We start from the raw sequence: 17,359 nt of genomic DNA, 5'->3' as shown, positions 1-17,359 counted from the left end.
AAACCTGTGGGCTCTTCTGCCTTTCTTTCCAACATTTCTTTTTATTCCTTTTGTCTACTTGTTTTCCTCTTCTTTCTCTCAATCTTAAATGTAGCTATTGACCAAGGTGCTCCCCTTTGCCCCTTTCCATGGTAAAAGTTTTATATTTTCTTTTCTTTCAGAATAATTTTTTTTCTTGAGAAGGAGTCTCGCTCTGTTGCCCAGGCTGGAGTGCAGTGGCACTATCTTGGCTTACTGCAACCTCCACCTCCCGGGTTCACGCCATTCTCCTACTTCAGCCTCCCAAGTAGCTGGGACTATAGGCGTGTGCCACCACGCCCGGCTAATTTTTTGTATTTTTAGTAGAGACAGGGTTTCATTGTGTTGGCCAGGATGGTCTCGATCTCCTGACCTTGTGATCCACCTGTCTCGGCCTCCCAAAATGCTGGGATTACAGGTGTGAGCCACCACACCCAGCCTCAAAATAATTTTCAAGTGTCTAGGATATTGCCTACAATTGGAAAGTGCTCAAGTGTATTTGAGGAAGGAAGGAAGGAAGGAAAGAAGAAAAATGGAAGGAAGGAGAAAGGAAGATGTGAAAGCAGGAAGGAAACAATTTCTGAATGTATAAATTATATCCCTAAATCTGGTGCCACATTTTAATGATCTGCTTGGTTTCTGTGTATTCTACCAGGATCTCAAACTTAATATATTTCAAACCTAATAGCTCATTGGTAAATGACAGATTTCCCAATTAGGACACCTTGCTTGGATGGTATCAATGATAGTTGGGTAAGACAATTTTTTTCAATTATGATATTGGTTACATATTAAAAGTCACCTGTTGTAAGTGTACGGTTTGATGAATGTTGGTAATTGTATACAATAGTGTAACCACCACCACAATTAACATAGAGGACCTGTTCTAAAGTGTTCTTGTACCCTTGAATTTGATCGCTTCCTCCCATGCCTGACCCCAGGCAATGACTAATCTGTTATTTTGTCATAAAATTATAATTTTCTTTTCTAGAATGTCATATAAGAGGAATCATATTGCATTTACTCTTCTTGTTTGACATATTGCACTCGACACAATGATTTTGAAACCCATTCAAGTTGATGCTGAGTAGTGTTCCATGGTGTGGATGTATCACAGTTTATGTATGCATATTTGGATATATGCATATTGGGGTTGTTTCCAGTTTTTGGGCGTTGTGAATAATAAAATATAGATTATAAGAATAGGCAAATGTCTTCTCTGAGGTGATAAGTCATATTAGGTGGTCTATTTATACCCCTTCCAACACTTTGATATTATGATGCACCTCTTGTCAAAGGGAAAGCTGTTGATGTTAACGATTTCAGACAAGATCAGAGTGTGAAAACCTAGGTTTTTAGCCTTAAAGAGTCCAGGAGGAGGCATTTTGATGCATATGGAAAGTGCTGGCATTGCCCTTTATCCTGAGATGCATCTAAAACATCAGATACAGCAACTCTGTGAGATTGGTCAGCTGTATGTTTAGGTGAATTTTACTTGATGAAAGGTTAAGAGGGCCAAGAGATAAAGAGAGAGAGAGAAAATTGAAGATATTTTGGCATATCTAAAATGAGTATTTGATACTCAAAATATCAGTAAACTATCGCAAGGACAAAAAACCAAACACCGCATGTTCTCACTCATAGGTGGGAATTGAACAATGAGAACTCATGGACACAGGAAGGGGAACATCACACTCCGGGGACTGTTGTGGGGTGGGGGGAGGGGGGAGGGACAGCATTAGGAGATATACCTAATGCTAAATGACGAGTTAATGGGTGCAGGAAATCAACGTGGCACATGGATACACATGTAACAAACCTGCACATTGTGCACATGTACCCTAAAACCTAAAGTATAATAAAAAAAAAAAGAAAAGAAAAGAAAAGAAAAAATATATATATATTTATTTTGTTCAAAGTGATAACAGGAAATTTATTTCTTTCATTTTATTTAGATAATTTGCCCAAGATCACACACAGCTACTAAATGGCAGAAGAACTAGGATTTAAATCTATATTTTTGTCACCTTAGCTGCTATAATTCTGCCGCTTCTTAGAAATGGTGTAGCTCAAAGATGGTAAAATAGGAATTATTAGCTGTTCAGTAAGATACTAATTGAAGCTAATTATTTAGTTACCTGGAAATATTATAAATAATCACAATAATATGGCCTGAATTAAGGCTCCATATTATTTTGTCCCTAGGGAGTCCTCTCTAGATGCTTAATATAGATGAGGGGAAATTACTACCGAGTAGGAGTCCTTGTTCATTCGCAGAAGAACCAATTTGGCAATGCAGATTTTTAGTTTCAGCTCATAAACAATGAATTTATTTCTGAAGAGCAGCAAAAGGATGACAAGATAACCCACCCAATCAACCATGTAATTTTTATCAGCTTGCATTTACTGAATTAGGTTGCTACCTTTCTCAGAATGTGTAATGTTTCATGTTTATTTTGAGCAAAAGTAAATTCTGGAAAGGAGGAAGTAAAGAAAGGGGAAGCAGAAGGTAGAAGCTGTTCACACACATAATGCATGTCTACCTATTCCCTCTTTGTAGGCATTTCTTAATTTCCTTCCTCTGCTTTCTTCTCATCCTACCTTCTGTCTTAGTTGTATTGTTCTCTGCTCTAGCTTCTCAGTAATAATAGCAATGATAATAACCGCAATAGTAACTCTGATATCTCTAAAATTAAAGTTAGAACTTTGAACAACTTGTTAGATACTGGCATATGGCAATTCTTAAGTCACTTTCACTCCAGTGTACCTGAAATCAAAACCCATTGCAGTGCTTTCCAAAAGAGCCTTTCCTCAGTTTCCTTTCACAGCAAACAGTATTTCATCTTTCCTAGGCATTTGAGTTCAAAATAACAAAGTTGTCCTTCATTCTTCCATCTCCCTAACTCCCACGTTGATATCGTCTCCAAGTTGTATCAGTTCTACTTCCTATAGCCTGTTTCCATTTCCGCTGCCACTTCGCTGGTGCATAGTTTCATGATCTGTTGCTGGGATTATTACAATCACCTTGCTGACTGGTCTGCCTGATTCCAGTGTTTCACTTCTCTTATCTGTCACATTTCTACGAGAGATAAGGCCGTCTTCCTAAGGCATGGCTTAGATCATTTTATTCCCTTGGAAAGCACTAATAATTTTCAGCGCCTATTGGAATAAAGTCCAAACTCACTGCTGTACTAGTTAATTATTTACTTTTTTCTCTTCCCTTGTAAGTTTCCTACAGTTAAGGACTAGTCTTATCCGTGCCTCTCCCCTCTCCAGCCTCCCAGGAACTTCAAACGCAGTGCTCCACTTACGTAGAGTTCACACATTAAATAAACAAAATGATGATGCTGATAGGAAAAGATAGGCTTGAGGTTTGAAAGGCCACTAGGTGTTTTAGGAGGTTATTGGTGACATGCTAGAAAGCAGTTTGAGCAATGTGATGGGATAACTTTGTCGAAAAAAAGAAAGAGAAAGAAGACGACAAACTGTTTACTTAAGAATTTGAGGTGGAGGATGTCAACATCAGGAATATGCAGTTTGGGGTTTGCAGGTTTTGTTTTCAGATTGTAGCCCAGCATCTCTCTCCTGATGTTCTTAAAGAACGTCTTGGAGTATTGGAAGGTAGCAGGTCAAGTTGCTCGTTCAAATACTGTGCTTGCTTTTGCCTAAGCCATTGGCCTAGTAGCCCTAGTCTTCTAGAAGGAAGATTGATGCTGAGGGCTGCCCTGGCAGCCCTGTCGGAATTCACTAAGTGCCCCACATTTTCAGGCTCCATTCCTGAGGAGTTAACAGTGTCCATATCAATTAGCTGGCAGGGCTCTGAGTCCCCAAAATGGTCTTTTATGTAATGAAAGTGGCAGCAAGCCAGCACTAGTTCCCCCAGTGACAAACCGTATGCTCAGTTCCCCAGTGTCCGTAGACACCATGCACTTTTCAACAGTCCTGGCTCTAAAGCCCCAACCTTCACATTGGAATTCTGCAGTACAGGAATTGCTTCCAGGATTTTACCAAGAGCTGGAATTCTTTCAAGTCAGAATCTCTTGTAATCTCTGTATGTTAGTCTCCTTCCATCTTTCCACCTATGTGATTCATTCTCTCTCTCTTGCTCTCGCTCTCCTCCACCTCTCTCTTTCCCTCCTTCTCTTTTTCTTTGAGAGACAGGGGTCTTGCAGTGTCACCCAAGCTGGAATGCAGTGGCACAGTCATAACTGACTGCAGCCTTGAACTCTTGGGCTTAAGCAATCCTTTTGCCTCAGCCTCCTGAGTTATGTGGTTCTCTCTTAATAATAGCTTTGTTGAGTGTTTTGACCATGCCTGACACTGTTTTTACATGCATAATTTTATCCTCTATGAGATGAAGTTACAAATATTGTTCCCACTTGGCATATGAAGCAGCATGCTTAGAGCAGTTAACTTGACTTTCAGAGGTCATAAAGCTTGTTAGGGGCAGAGAGTACTTGGAGAAGCTGGGACCTGCTGAGTTGTCTGTATTCAGAGCCTGTGCTCTCAAGCACTATGCAAATGCTGCTTCCTCTTGGGTACTCAGTAGGACTACAAGCCAGTGAATTGCACTAGAGAAAGTATAGAATTCTGAGATAGTAAAATATTTTGAGTTTAGCAAATGATGAAAGCCATTGTATTCTTTCCCCTTCTTGCTCTCCAGTTATTTCATCATTCCATAAATGGTTTCAACCTTGCATATAAGGTACGCGTATATTTTGGGGAACAGTAAATTTATAGAGGCTCACCAAAATCCCCAACCTTAATAGCAACTTTCTGCCTCTTTCTCTTGCCACTTCATCCCCATCTGCACTGGACATAATCTTGAAGCTAAGAGAACATAGTCAGCTGCCAACAGAAAACATGCCTGGAGTTCTCCTGCAGATCCCCATTCTCTTAGGAAGTATAATGAAGCAGTGCCAGTTCATTGTTTTCTCGGCCTATTGTCTGATTTCCTTTAAGACCAATATAATTGCATCAGTATTTTCCCTAATCCTAATAACCCCCCTCACCCCCCCACCACACACACACACACACACACACACATGCACGCGTTTTTCCTTATTAATTGGTCTTTGAGTTAATGGCCTGAGACACTCTTCAGATGGAACATGATGGTCCTTTATGCAGTTAGAACTCTGGCAAGAGAACAGTCACTTTGTTGGGGTAGACCCATTGATTTGGTGCTAGAATGTTTCAGATGTAGATTGGATAGGCATCGAGTGGGACTGACTTAAAGGCACTATTTATTAGCTCACATGCCCTACCTAATCTTAGCTGATGTGTCTATTGTTTGCTTCTAGTACTCAGGTGTATTTACCAATGTTCATCTGTAGCCATAAGTTACTTAATATACCCTCTGACTTTCTTGAAAGTCTGACCTTTCCCCCTTAATGACTTCTAGGAGAATAAAATGGAAATATATACATATTCCTTTTTTTTTTTTTTGAGACAGAGTCTCCCTCTGTTGCCTAGGCTGGAGTGTAGTGGCTTGATCTCAGCTCACGACAACCTCCGCCTCCCGGGTTCAAGCGATTCTCCTGCCTCGACCTCCTGGATAGCAGGAATTACAGGCGTGCACCACCATGCCTGGCTAATTTTTGTATTTTTAGTAGAGACAGGGTTTCTCCATGTTGGCCAGGCGGGTCTCACTCCTGACCTCAGGTGATCCACCTGCCTCAGCCTTCCAAAGTGTTAGGATTACAGGCATGAGCCACCGTGCCTGGCCCAATATATACATATTCCTGTTGCTTGGCTATGATCTAAAAACTTGAAGGGGCTATCTGCCAGAAGGTTTTGGGATGGTATCTGTTCAGTTCTGAAGGCAAGTCTGTGCATATCTCATCCCTCACTGACTTGTGCAGCCACTTCTATACTAATAACGTTGCCTTCTACCCCGAACGCTGAACTGTCCTATTTTGGAGGCTCTTATGGGTTAGTTCCCCAGAAACCATCTGTTCCAAATGTGCTTGATTTCAGCTTAGGACTTTCCAGAAAAGCTTTCCTTGACTTAGAAGAAAGATAACACTCATTGATCTTGCTATGCTCCCATCTCATCACTTCCATTTTCCTCCCCAGGGACACAACAGTCATCAGTCACTCTCCTAACACCAGCTATGACACAGCTCTAGAAGCTCGCATCCAGAAAGAGGAGGAAGAAATCTTGATGGCCAATAAGCGTTGCCTTGACATGGAGGGCAGGTAAAATGTTGTTCTGGACCCTGAGGAATCTGAGACGTTGATATAGAGACCAGATAGGATCTTTATTCACAACTAGGAAATCTGATCATGCAGCCTCCCCACTCCACCATCACCCCTGCCAGCTTGTCACTTAAAGGTGTGAGATGCAATGACCTTTACCTTGATAATCTCCACTAAACATGGAATTCCAGGTAGGGTTTCTGTCCCTTTGGCCTTCCTAATTGCTTTTCCTCTGCCCTCTGCCTGAGCTGAATTGTTGGCATTTGCACTCTGGGGTATTCTTTCTAGCACTGCACTGCAACCCTGTGATGCAGCAGATTGCTTAATAAAAGAGTAAAAGAACATCTGCTCGGCCGGGCACAATGGCTCACGCCTGTAATCCCAGCACTTTGGAAGGCCAAGGCGGGCGGATCACCTGAGGTCAGGAGTTCAAGACCAGCCTGGCCAATATGGTGAAACCCTGTCTCTACTAAAAATACAAAAATTAGCCAGGTGTGGTGGTGGGCACCTGTAGTCCCAGCTACTCAGGAGGCTGAGGCAGGAGAATTGCTTGAGCCTGGGAGGCAGAGGTTGCAATGAGTCAAGATCGTGCCATTGCACTCCAGCCTGAGCAACAGAGCGAGAGTCCCTCTCGACAACAACAACAACAAAAAGAACATCTACTCAAAGTGGAGGTAGGATACCTGATTCCTTTTATAAACACATGATCATTTACTTATTACCTGAAGGTTGTCGCTCATTCATAGAAGATCTCATCTTCCCACTGAGTAAATTGTTTCCATTGACTGAGATTCTTCACTACCGCACCCAGTACATCAGTTCATTCTCTCATATTCAGCCTTTTTTTTCACTGGTACTTTATTGTGACTTACTAAGGTTTAAGCAACAGCTCCTGGATGCTCTGCTGTATCCATTTGGGTGTGCAGAAAAAAGAAAAACATGTTTTAAAAACTAGCACACCATCCCTTGTTTTCCAACTCAGAACTAACTAGATCAACCTTTAGTCGAAAAGATAATGGGAGCTCCATGTAGTCATGTAGTCAATTAGACCAAAATGTGGAGGTAGCAAGAAGGTTTTTTTTTGAGATGGAGTCAGTCTCGCTCTGTCACCCAGGCTGGAGTGCAGTGGCACTATCTTGGCTCACTGCAACCTCCACCTCCCAAGTTACAGTGATTCTCCTGCGTCAGCCTCGCGAGTAGGTGGGACTACAGGCGCCTGCCACCACACCCAGCTAATTTTTGTATTTTTAGTAGAGACAGGGTTTCACCATGTTGGCCAGACTGGTCTCGAACTCCTGACTTTGCAATCCGCCCACCTCGGCCTCCCAAAATGCTGGGATTACAGGCGTGAGCCACCGCGCCCAGCCCACAGCAAGGTCTTTATATGTTCTTTGTCTTTGGCTCCTAGGATTAAGACCCTCCATGCCCAGATTATTGAGAAGGATGCCATGATCAAAGTACTCCAGCAGCGTTCCCGGAAGGAGCCGAGCAAGACAGAGCAGCTGTCGTGCATGCGGCCAGCGAAGTCTCTGATGTCCATTTCCAATGCTGGATCAGGCTTGCTTTCCCACTCATCCACCCTGACTGGCTCCCCCATCATGGAAGAAAAGCGAGACGACAAGAGCTGGAAGGGGAGCCTAGGTAATGACAGTAAATAAGGAAGATTATAGTCACGTGTTCAAAGAGAGCCCTTAGATAAACACCCATGCTTAAGGAAAAGGGATGACAGTCCAGGTTCTAGAGAGGAAGGTGTACCAGGGCTTTGGGTTTTTTTTCCTCCTGAAACCCCAGTTCCTGGAGCTCGTCCACACTTTGAAAGTCTCCCGGTGAGAATACCGATTGAGGCCGAGGCCTAGATGACAAGAATCTTGAGTTTCATTTGGGTGTGAAGGAAGATAACTCTAATTTCCTCTAAAATATTCTCAGATTTGGCCTTTGCCATGTGGCACCTTTATCTTTCTCCAAAGTCCATGTGGCCTTTGTGTCGTTCCAAATTTCAAAATTCCGGCATTTCTGTGTTCCTTCCTCATCTATAATAGGAGAACCCAGAGTTTTAGTTACACTGAATCGTTTGGGTAGCAGGTTTTGTTCCCACAGTGTTGTGAGATGAGAACAGAATGTACTTTTTCATTCCGTTCCTGTCCATTCCCTCCCCTCTAATCAAAACCCCAGACATATTGTGGATACCACGAGGCATATTTTTAGAGCCTGAGGAACGAAGCTTATATATTTTTTTATTTTAACCCTTTTTGTTGCTTTTAATTCTTTTCTTGGTCCTCCGATACTTGTAATATCTTTTGGTTAGAATAAGCATTTTGGGGACTACGGTCATGGTGAGAACCTTAGTTCACACAATTAGTACCACACTCAATCTGTGTCAACAGACTTCTTCCCCAGATCCTTTCTTGCTCCCTGGTAACATGTGGTAATGTTTTCTAAGTGGAGCCGAGTAGGAGCATTCTGACAACTTGGTGGAACCCAATCACCATTGGAAAAATAAATCAAAACAGATACCCAGGTCACTTACAGGCATAATACGTTGTGCCAGGTGATGGATGAGGACCAGAAGGGATCTTCGAAGTCTGTAAGAAACTTTTAGCCATGGTTGGAGGAGCCTCACACACTGATGTCTGGGTTCCCTGGAGGCAAAAATAAATAATTTAGACACATTCAAATTTCAGAAGAAATTTGAATGGGAGAACAGGTAATTAGATGTGTGGATTTGAATCACCTATTGTTTTGTAACGTCTGTTCCTCTTTCATTTGTAGGCATTCTCCTGGGTGGAGACTACCGTGCTGAATATGTCCCTTCCACACCCTCGCCTGTGCCCCCCTCGACTCCCCTGCTCTCGGCTCACTCCAAGACAGGCAGCCGAGACTGCAGTACCCAAACGGAACGTGGGACGGAATCGAACAAAACTGCAGCTGTTGCTCCCATCTCTGTTCCTGCTCCAGTTGCTGCTGCTGCCACTGCTGCCGCCATCACTGCCACTGCTGCCACCATCACCACCACCATGGTAGCTGCTGCTCCAGTCGCTGTTGCTGCTGCTGCCGCTCCAGCTGCTGCTGCCGCTGCTCCGTCTCCAGCCACTGCTGCTGCTATTGCTGCTGCTGTTTCTCCAGCTGCTGCTGGTCAGATTCCAGCTGCTGCCTCTGTTGCCTCAGTTGCTGCCGTTGCTCCTCCTGCTGCTGCTGCTGCTACTGCTGCTGCTGCTGTTCAGGTTGCTCCAGCTGCTCCGGCTCCAGTTCCAGCTCCGGCTCTGGTTCCGGTTCCAGCTCCAGCAGCGGCTCAGGCTTCTGCTCCTGCTCAGACTCAGGCACCAACTTCAGCTCCGGCTGTGGCTCCAACTCCAGTTCCAACTCCAACTCCAGCTGTGGCTCAGGCTGAGGTTCCTGCAAGTCCAGCTACCGGTCCTGGACCACATCGTTTGTCTACACCAAGTTTGACCTGCAATCCAGACAAAACAGGTAATTATCCCCTTTAGCAGGTAGCTTTTGGTTTAGTTCTGCTCTCAAATACAGATTTATTTCTTGTTGCCTGATGTCTGGGCAGAGTTGTCATTTGGACTGAGTTTTTCATGTTCTAAAGGAGAGAGAAGAGAAGTCTGTAAATGATTTCTCATCCACCAAGATGGGAACAGGCATGAGTAGAGGCCATTATCTTAGCAGAAGTAAATGAGGGAGGTGGCAGGCAAGTCTCACTTTGCCATTGGCTTCGTGAGGGCTCTGATGGTGTCTGGTTCTAGAAATACGGGTTTTTTCTTCATCCCTAAGTGTTTTCTAACCCTTATTTCCATTTAGATGGGCCTGTGTTCCACTCCAATACTCTGGAAAGAAAAACTCCCATTCAGATCCTGGGACAAGAGCCTGATGCAGAGATGGTGGAATATCTCATCTAAACGGCCAAATCAAGAGCTGCAGATTATCAGCAAAAATGCTTTTAATCATTTTCCCCCTTTTATTGGTTCTTGTTTTGAGGGTGAGGACAAGGGTTGTGGGGAGGGGATGTTTTTTAACAGGACTTTTTATTGGAACAATGTACTACTTGAGTAATATCATGTGAACACCAGTCTATTTTGGTATGCTTAGGGAGTACCTCTAAAGACAGATTAATCAGAATGTGCTCTAAAGCTTATTGTTTGAATTTATATGAATACTGGGACTGTTAACAGGTGGCTATACATCGATGTTTTCAGTGTGCTTAAACTTGTTTAAATTTTCCATACTCTAGATCATGTTTTATTGAAGAGCACAGTATGTGTGGAAGACAGTGTATAACACGTAGTTTGGAAGTGGGAAGCTGGAGAGAATTGAGTGTGTGCTGTTTTGTATAGTTACTATCCTGTGCAGCAGCCAGAGAAAGCTCTCACCTCAGGCTTACAAAAGGGAATAGTTTCAGGAGCTATGTAAGCTGGAAAAAAGGTAGGGAGTTTTGGGGTGCAGAAGGGTGCTGGAGCTAATTTTTTCTTCCAACTTCCCAGCTACCCTGCCCCAGGGAATTGTGTTTGTCTTCATTTCAGTGGTGCTTTGGAAACGGATTCTTTTGGTTCCCTCCTGGAGGTTCATACATTCATATATATGCTCTGGAGTAATTTATGCATTTGGATAATTAATATATTGCTTTCAGATGCTGGGAGAATACATTAACTGAGTGATGCACAACTTCCTCTCTCTTAGGAAGTTAGACCATCAGAGGCCTTGATGGAGAGTTGCATGAGGTGCTATATGCAGACTTTCATGGTCTGTGTGTAGCCATGAACACAGCTTGCTTGCATTTAGTAAGACCAATCAGCTTAGTGTTTATTTCTTCTACAGCACAGATTCACTGGCTGGGTCTCCAGTCTCAAATTGCCAGTCATTTGCAAAGTGAGGAAGGATCTTTGTTGACAGGTTGAATGCTTTGAATTTCTGGTGACTACTTTGAAATAACTTGTTTTGTTTGTCAAATTCTAAGCATATGTCTTAAAAGGCATTTTTGACTATCACCTCCAAGGGAATAGCATGAGAAACCCAAAGTACTATGCTGCAGTCGGGGGAGAGGTGGATTGCAGCAGTATCCTCAACTACCTCTTCTCACTGTCAGTGACTCCATCTTGGAATACCTTTGGGAAGCAGCAGGAAATGTGCATGTGGGTAGAGATCAAAGGAGGCAATGGCTCCAAGCCTTGCCATAGGGCTGCCTCCAAGGACACAGAAGGATGCCAGTTGCCACAGGTCCCTGCCCTGTGTCACCTGTCTGCCCTTCATTAAGGTGACAAATCTGCAGATAGCATCATTAAGATCAGTTTTAAGGGGTATAGGGAGGGTGAGGGAAGTGGGGGGGGTGTTAGGTAAGGGTGGGGGTAGAGGTTTTGGGATGTCTTAGTTAGAAACCAGATTAATAGAAGAGTAGGCCTGATATATTACATCATGAGCCATAGTGGTGGGAGAGAACTTTAGCAATATAGCCCTACCCCCTCATTTTAGTGATGAGGAATCTGAGAACTGGAGAGGTTCGGTGACTTTTTGAAAGTCATACAACACAGCTAACCATTATGCCAATCACCATGCTTATTTTGGGAAACTCTTATCTTTTTTTTAATTCCATTTTATGAAAAGGCATCTTCATGGTCCAGGGAATATGTATCTTGTAAAATGTCCCTGGATGGAGTAGCTTGTCCAGTCTTGACAAACTACTGAATTTCTGTCTTGCCTCTCCTTCAGTGCCTTTTAAAAGGTTTTCCCTTTTCTGATCTGCATTTCAACATCGAGTCACATAAATGTCCCCCTAAGAAACCAATCCCACTTCTTTCTAGGAGATTGGGTATCTTAGATAATCTTTTGCGGTTCCTCTGTGAGTATAGGAATGGTATCTTTCCTACTTATCTTCCAAAGGAATTATTTTGTGTGTGTGCGTGTGTGTGTGTGTAGAGACATAAAGGAGGGTGATGTGATTTTCAGCTAGTCCTTTCACATTTTCAATAATGAGGTAATCATGTTACATATACATTAGTCCTCAGTTATAAAGTGAATCTCAGATAGAAATTAAAAGTGCAGTTGTGTTAAGACTTTTTCATACTACCCTTTAGTCATAAGGAGAAAAAAAAAACCTCAAATAGTAGAAGCAGCAGGTAGCAAACTTCAGGAGAGCTACTTTCTATCCAAATAATTTAAAAAACACTTTTCACCTACTCCTTTCATGGTTATAACACATTGGCAGACTTTTTGCTGGCTCTGGGAGCCATGATTTTAATCACATTCTGCAAGGTGACAAATGTCATACATTCCACATTGTGTGGTAGCCATCTCTTTAGACTCATGTGTTTTGGGGAAAGGAAGAAGTTCTTGGCTGAGTACTATTTTGAACTTTCCAGAACCTATCTGTCCTCTCACACCAGAGACAGTTCCTCTCTGCTCAGTTTCCAATCCCGGATAATTTGCTAAAGTAACATTGTACATCCAAGAGAGGGAAGAAGAATATGTCAGTATATTATGCAGAAGATAGATACAGCCTTTTCAGAAGATCTCCACTAGTTGTTGTTCCAAAAATTCAAGTTTATGGGAGAAATCTCAATTAGCCACCTTTTCACAGTTGTGTGGATGTAACATTTGGGGGATCTTTCTGGACTCCTACCTATCTGTGCATTTTACTGGCATCTCAGGAAAGGTGGGTGACCAGGTTGTCTTAGCTTGTACTGCTTGGTGATCTCTGAGGACCTTCTAATTCAGTTGTACCCCAGTGTTCCGTGTATAGAAAAACTTCATTAGAACAAACTTTACTTGATATGAAACTCCTATTAACAGTCTTTTTTTGAAATAAAAGTAGCTTGAGCTTTCTTTTAAAATCATGTATCTTGATTGTTGATTTAATGAAGGATTTCCTTTTAATGCTGCTTTTGAGCTTCAAGGTAATAGGACAGCGGGAACCTAAAATATCTGCCATCATCTGCCATAAGAAAGATACCCAGAGACCCATCATGTTCTCTTCTTGTTGTTACACTGTTGGGTGGGTATAACAATTGGAAAATGAACAAACTGATTGATTGTGCAAACTACTTTTTATGACAAGCCTAAACCCTCATGATGCGGCAGCTCAAAGTGTATACATATGCACTAACTTTGATCAATTCTCATATCTGTTAGCCACACAATCTCCTATTATCTCAATTGCTTATGCGCATATGGAATATGTTACTTAAAATGTGTGCATTCTTACTGAAAATGTTTTCAAAGGAAGGTATCAGCTGTGGGCTAATTGCCACCAATTTCTTCCTGCCACGATTCTTGGAAATATATCTTCCAAGTGCCATCCATCATCAGTAGGACAAGTGTCGGGAGTTTGTTTATTTTTTTCCAGTAGCAACGATGGGTTACATGGAGCCATGAAACCTCCTTCTGGCCTCCCTTGTGATTAATGGCATGTGTTTGTAAAATGGATAGCTGGGGTTGGCAGATGGCTAGAGAAGAATCGCCTTTGGTTTAAAATGTATGTGGTCCCCTAATGATTGTGACCCCATTCTGTAATCAACTGAGCTAGTTCCAATAAAGTTAAGCAGGTTTAAATCCACTTTGTGCCTATCTTTTCACTGACAATAAAGTTAGCTATTTTAAAATGCAGTACCGTGTGGAAAATGCTTTGGTGTTTACCCGACAGAGGCTTTATTTGTGCTGTATCAGTGATTACTTTCAATTCAGTATGCAGTGAAATTGCCTTTCAAGGGCAGCGTGCAGCAGAATTTGCATTTGCTTGAAGTATGGAATGTGATTATAGATTATAAAGTATTAAGACAACACCACAGGCCACATGCTCTAATCGGTCTCTTTATATACTCAGGCAGCATATATTAAAAGCTTTGCATCTTTTTATCTTCTGGTTTCTAGGGATAAAATGATGGCCACCCAAAGCAGAGAATTCATCCTTTGGTTAGCATTTTGGAAGGCCCCTTGATATTCCTTTTGTACCCTTGTTCTGATGCCAATTCATCAGTTTTGGTTGAGGGAGCTTGTTATTAAAAACAAATCAAAACCACAAACGAGTTGGCTCTTCACTGAAAATGTTAAGGCTGCCTTTACACTGCCCTTTCTGTGCCTCCTGTTTACCAATGAGTTCCAAACCTGACTGGTGAGGCAAGGATCCCCAAGGACTTTGAAATGACACGTTTTCACAGTGAAATAGACTTGATGGTGTTGCAAAAGGGATAGGGCAGGGGTCTAGAATTCATTCAACTGTAAATTTGATTTTTCTTAAAGTTGGACTTGATTCCCTCCATATTTATGATGAGTGCTTTGAAAACCATATGGATGAAAGGCCTCCCTCTTTTTCAGGACAAAGAAGATAAGGTATTAAGTTAACCAGACCTTCTTACATAGCTTTGCAAAGCATTCTTTTCAGAAATGTATTGCGCCCATTTCTTAAGGAGCAGTCACTTGTTGAAAGAAAAAGCAAATGTTCCTTCAAAAATGTGTTAGATTGGCCGGGCATGGTGGCTCACGCCTGTAATCCCAACACTTTGGGAGGCTGAGGCGGGTGGATCACGAGTTCAGGAGTTCAAGACCAGCTGGCCAAGATGGTGAAACCCCATCTCCAATAAAATTACAAAAATTAGCCAGGCGTGGTGGCAGGTGCCTGTAATCCCAGCTACTTGGGAGGCTGAGGCAGGAGAATCGCTTGAACCCGGGTGGCAGAGGTTGCAGTGGGCCAAGATCTTGCCATCGCACTCCAGCCTGGACGACAGAGTGAGACTCCGTCTCAAAAAAAAAAAGTTGGATTGCATTGTAGGAGCATTTCTAGATATTATTATCCAGTTATATAACTGATCTGGCATCTGCATGGTACTTCATCTCTCCCTTTCTGTGTGCATTTCTTATTGAGATAAGTGATCTGCACACCCTATATGAGTTACACAGTGGCAGAAAAAACATGTTCTGCTTCCCACCTCCATCTTATTCTGCAGTAAGGTTTTTATTGGAGAAAAAAATGTAAATGGTTTGGTCTTAGATCACTTTCTACGTTGACTGGCAATTGCCCTTGTATTTCAGTGAAGAGCCCTGTGTTACAGGACTTAAGTTTCCAAGAAGAAAAATGTTCCCCACAGCACCAAAATTTTATAACACATTACAAATGCCCACTCTTTAGATGCACAAACTAACCAAGCCCATGGTATGTATTTTGGTCTCCATGTTTTTTTATTTGCTAGTAGCCTCTACCAATGGATTCAGGCACATGTGAGTTGTTGAATAACTACTTACTAGATGGTGCCATTATGTAGATGGCCCTAGAATACAAAATTTAAAAATAGTCCATGATTCTAGTTTATTACAGAAAGCCACACACAGACACACACATTTATAATTCATCGTGATATATGAAATAGCAAAGGTTTGAACAAGAATACAGAACTAATGCAAAGGAGGGAATGATTGTTGGGATGGCACAGGGAGAGGGGAGTGGAGAGGAACTAAACTGAGCTTTGAAGGGTATGTAGATGTTAACCAAGTGAACCAGAGGATGGGGATCAACATTCCATGCAGAAGGCATAGCATGTGCAAGGACAATCTCACTTTGCCAGACCTGCAATCAAATGAAGACTCCGTTTCCAAGATCAAAGTCTCTAGAGAACTGCTCTGAATTTTAACAACCTACTAATGGAAACACAAACTCACTCGGTCAGGTGGTAGAATGTACTAGTCTAGAAGTCAAGAGAACATAAAGTTTCAGTCCTACAGCTGCCACTAAACAGATATTTACTTGTGGGCAAGTTCCTTAACAGGATCAGATAAGTTTATCAGTAAAATGGGGATAAATACCTGTCCCTGTGAACCTTGTGGAAAGGGATAGGAGAGGCTAACAAAGTAAGAATATAAAAATGCCAGTCAAGGCTGGGCACAGTGGTTCATGCCTATAATCCCAGCACTTTGGGAGGCCCAGGCGGGCAGATCACCTGAGGTAGGGAGTTTGAGACCAGCCTGACCAACATGGAGAAATCCCGTCTCTACTAAAAATACAAAATTAGCTGGGCATGGTGGCGCATGCCTGTAGTCCCAGCTACTCGGGAGGCTGAGGCAGGAGAATCACCTGAACCCGGGAGCCAGAGGTTGCCGTGAGCCAAGGTCGCACCATTGCACTCCAGCCTGGGCAATAAGAGTGAAGACCCCGTCTCAAAACAAAAACAAAAACAAAAACAAAACAAAACAAAAAACCCAAAAGATGCCAGTCAAAGCAAAGGGCTGAATCTATAAAGATGAGATGTTTTCTTTAACTTTTTATTAAGGAAAAATTCAAGCATATGCAAAAACCAAATACCTAGGGCACCTCCATTTACCCATTTCCAGGCTTCAACAATTATCAGTACATGGCTGATCTTGCTTCATTTATCACCCCCACCCATCCTATATTATTTTGGAGCATATCCCAGACATCACAGCATTTCATCCATAAATACTTCAATATGCATAATGAATGATAAAATTTTTAATAATGAAAAAGTCAAGTGTTACATCTGGAACCAAAATATGTAACACATCAAACAAACAAAATGACAGCATGCTTGTGCTTTGCCACTTACAAAGCTTCTTGGTTTGATACCACAACTCATGCTTTAAATTGAAACATACGGTCTCAAAAACAGAGGGGTTCCTTCTCTCACAACCCACATATCAAAGGGCAGGATTTTTTTTTTTAAAGGCTCTCCAGTGTAGGTTCCAAGTTATTATTTCTCCTTCACTCATATAAAAAGCTCTGTCTCCCTTAATGTCCCTGTCATCCAGTTCCTTGTTTACCCTCGTCTACTAAGTTGGTCACTATCCCAAGTGCACTGATGGTTTTGGGCCCTGGGTCACAGTTGTCTCTCTACCGCAAACAACTCAGACAGCATCTTGGCCCATCAGCTCCTTGGCCTCTCTGCCTTCACTGACCTCCACGTCCATTCCACCTCAGCTCACTGTGCCCATGGCCAACCCAGAGCTGGTCATCAGTCAGCACTGCTCCACTGTGGACATGTCCACCAGTACCCCACTCTCTGACCACAGTCTCCCACCCTCTCAGTTTGCCTGCTCTGACTCTATCTACCTTTTCACATCAAAGAGACCTCAAATCCCTCAATGCCTCCATTTCCTCCCAAAGTTTTAGCTCTTACCCATCTATTCTTGGCCTCAAACTCAA

General features: G+C 42.5%; 1 protein-coding gene across 4 annotated transcripts in view; it reads left to right on the top strand.

Annotated features, from left to right (window-relative positions):
* AMOT (angiomotin) overlaps positions 1-13,815 on the top strand; it is a 66,191-nt gene extending 52,376 nt beyond the window's left edge. For all 4 annotated transcript variants that reach the window (XM_004092496.3, XM_030807227.1, XM_012498697.2 and 1 more), the window contains 4 exons: positions 6,097-6,219; positions 7,628-7,860; positions 8,989-9,687; positions 10,021-13,815. In XM_004092496.3, the coding sequence (XP_004092544.1) occupies positions 6,097-6,219; positions 7,628-7,860; positions 8,989-9,687; positions 10,021-10,118 (1,153 nt within the window). In that variant the 3' untranslated portion in view covers positions 10,119-13,815. The remainder of the gene's footprint in view (positions 1-6,096; positions 6,220-7,627; positions 7,861-8,988; positions 9,688-10,020) is intronic.
* Positions 13,816-17,359: the final 3,544 nt, after the last annotated feature.

The sequence above is a fragment of the Nomascus leucogenys genome, chromosome X, assembly GCF_006542625.1.
Source record: "Nomascus leucogenys isolate Asia chromosome X, Asia_NLE_v1, whole genome shotgun sequence".
Classification (NCBI taxonomy): domain Eukaryota; kingdom Metazoa; phylum Chordata; class Mammalia; order Primates; family Hylobatidae; genus Nomascus; species Nomascus leucogenys.
This window is presented reverse-complemented; position numbering and strand designations above follow the sequence as displayed.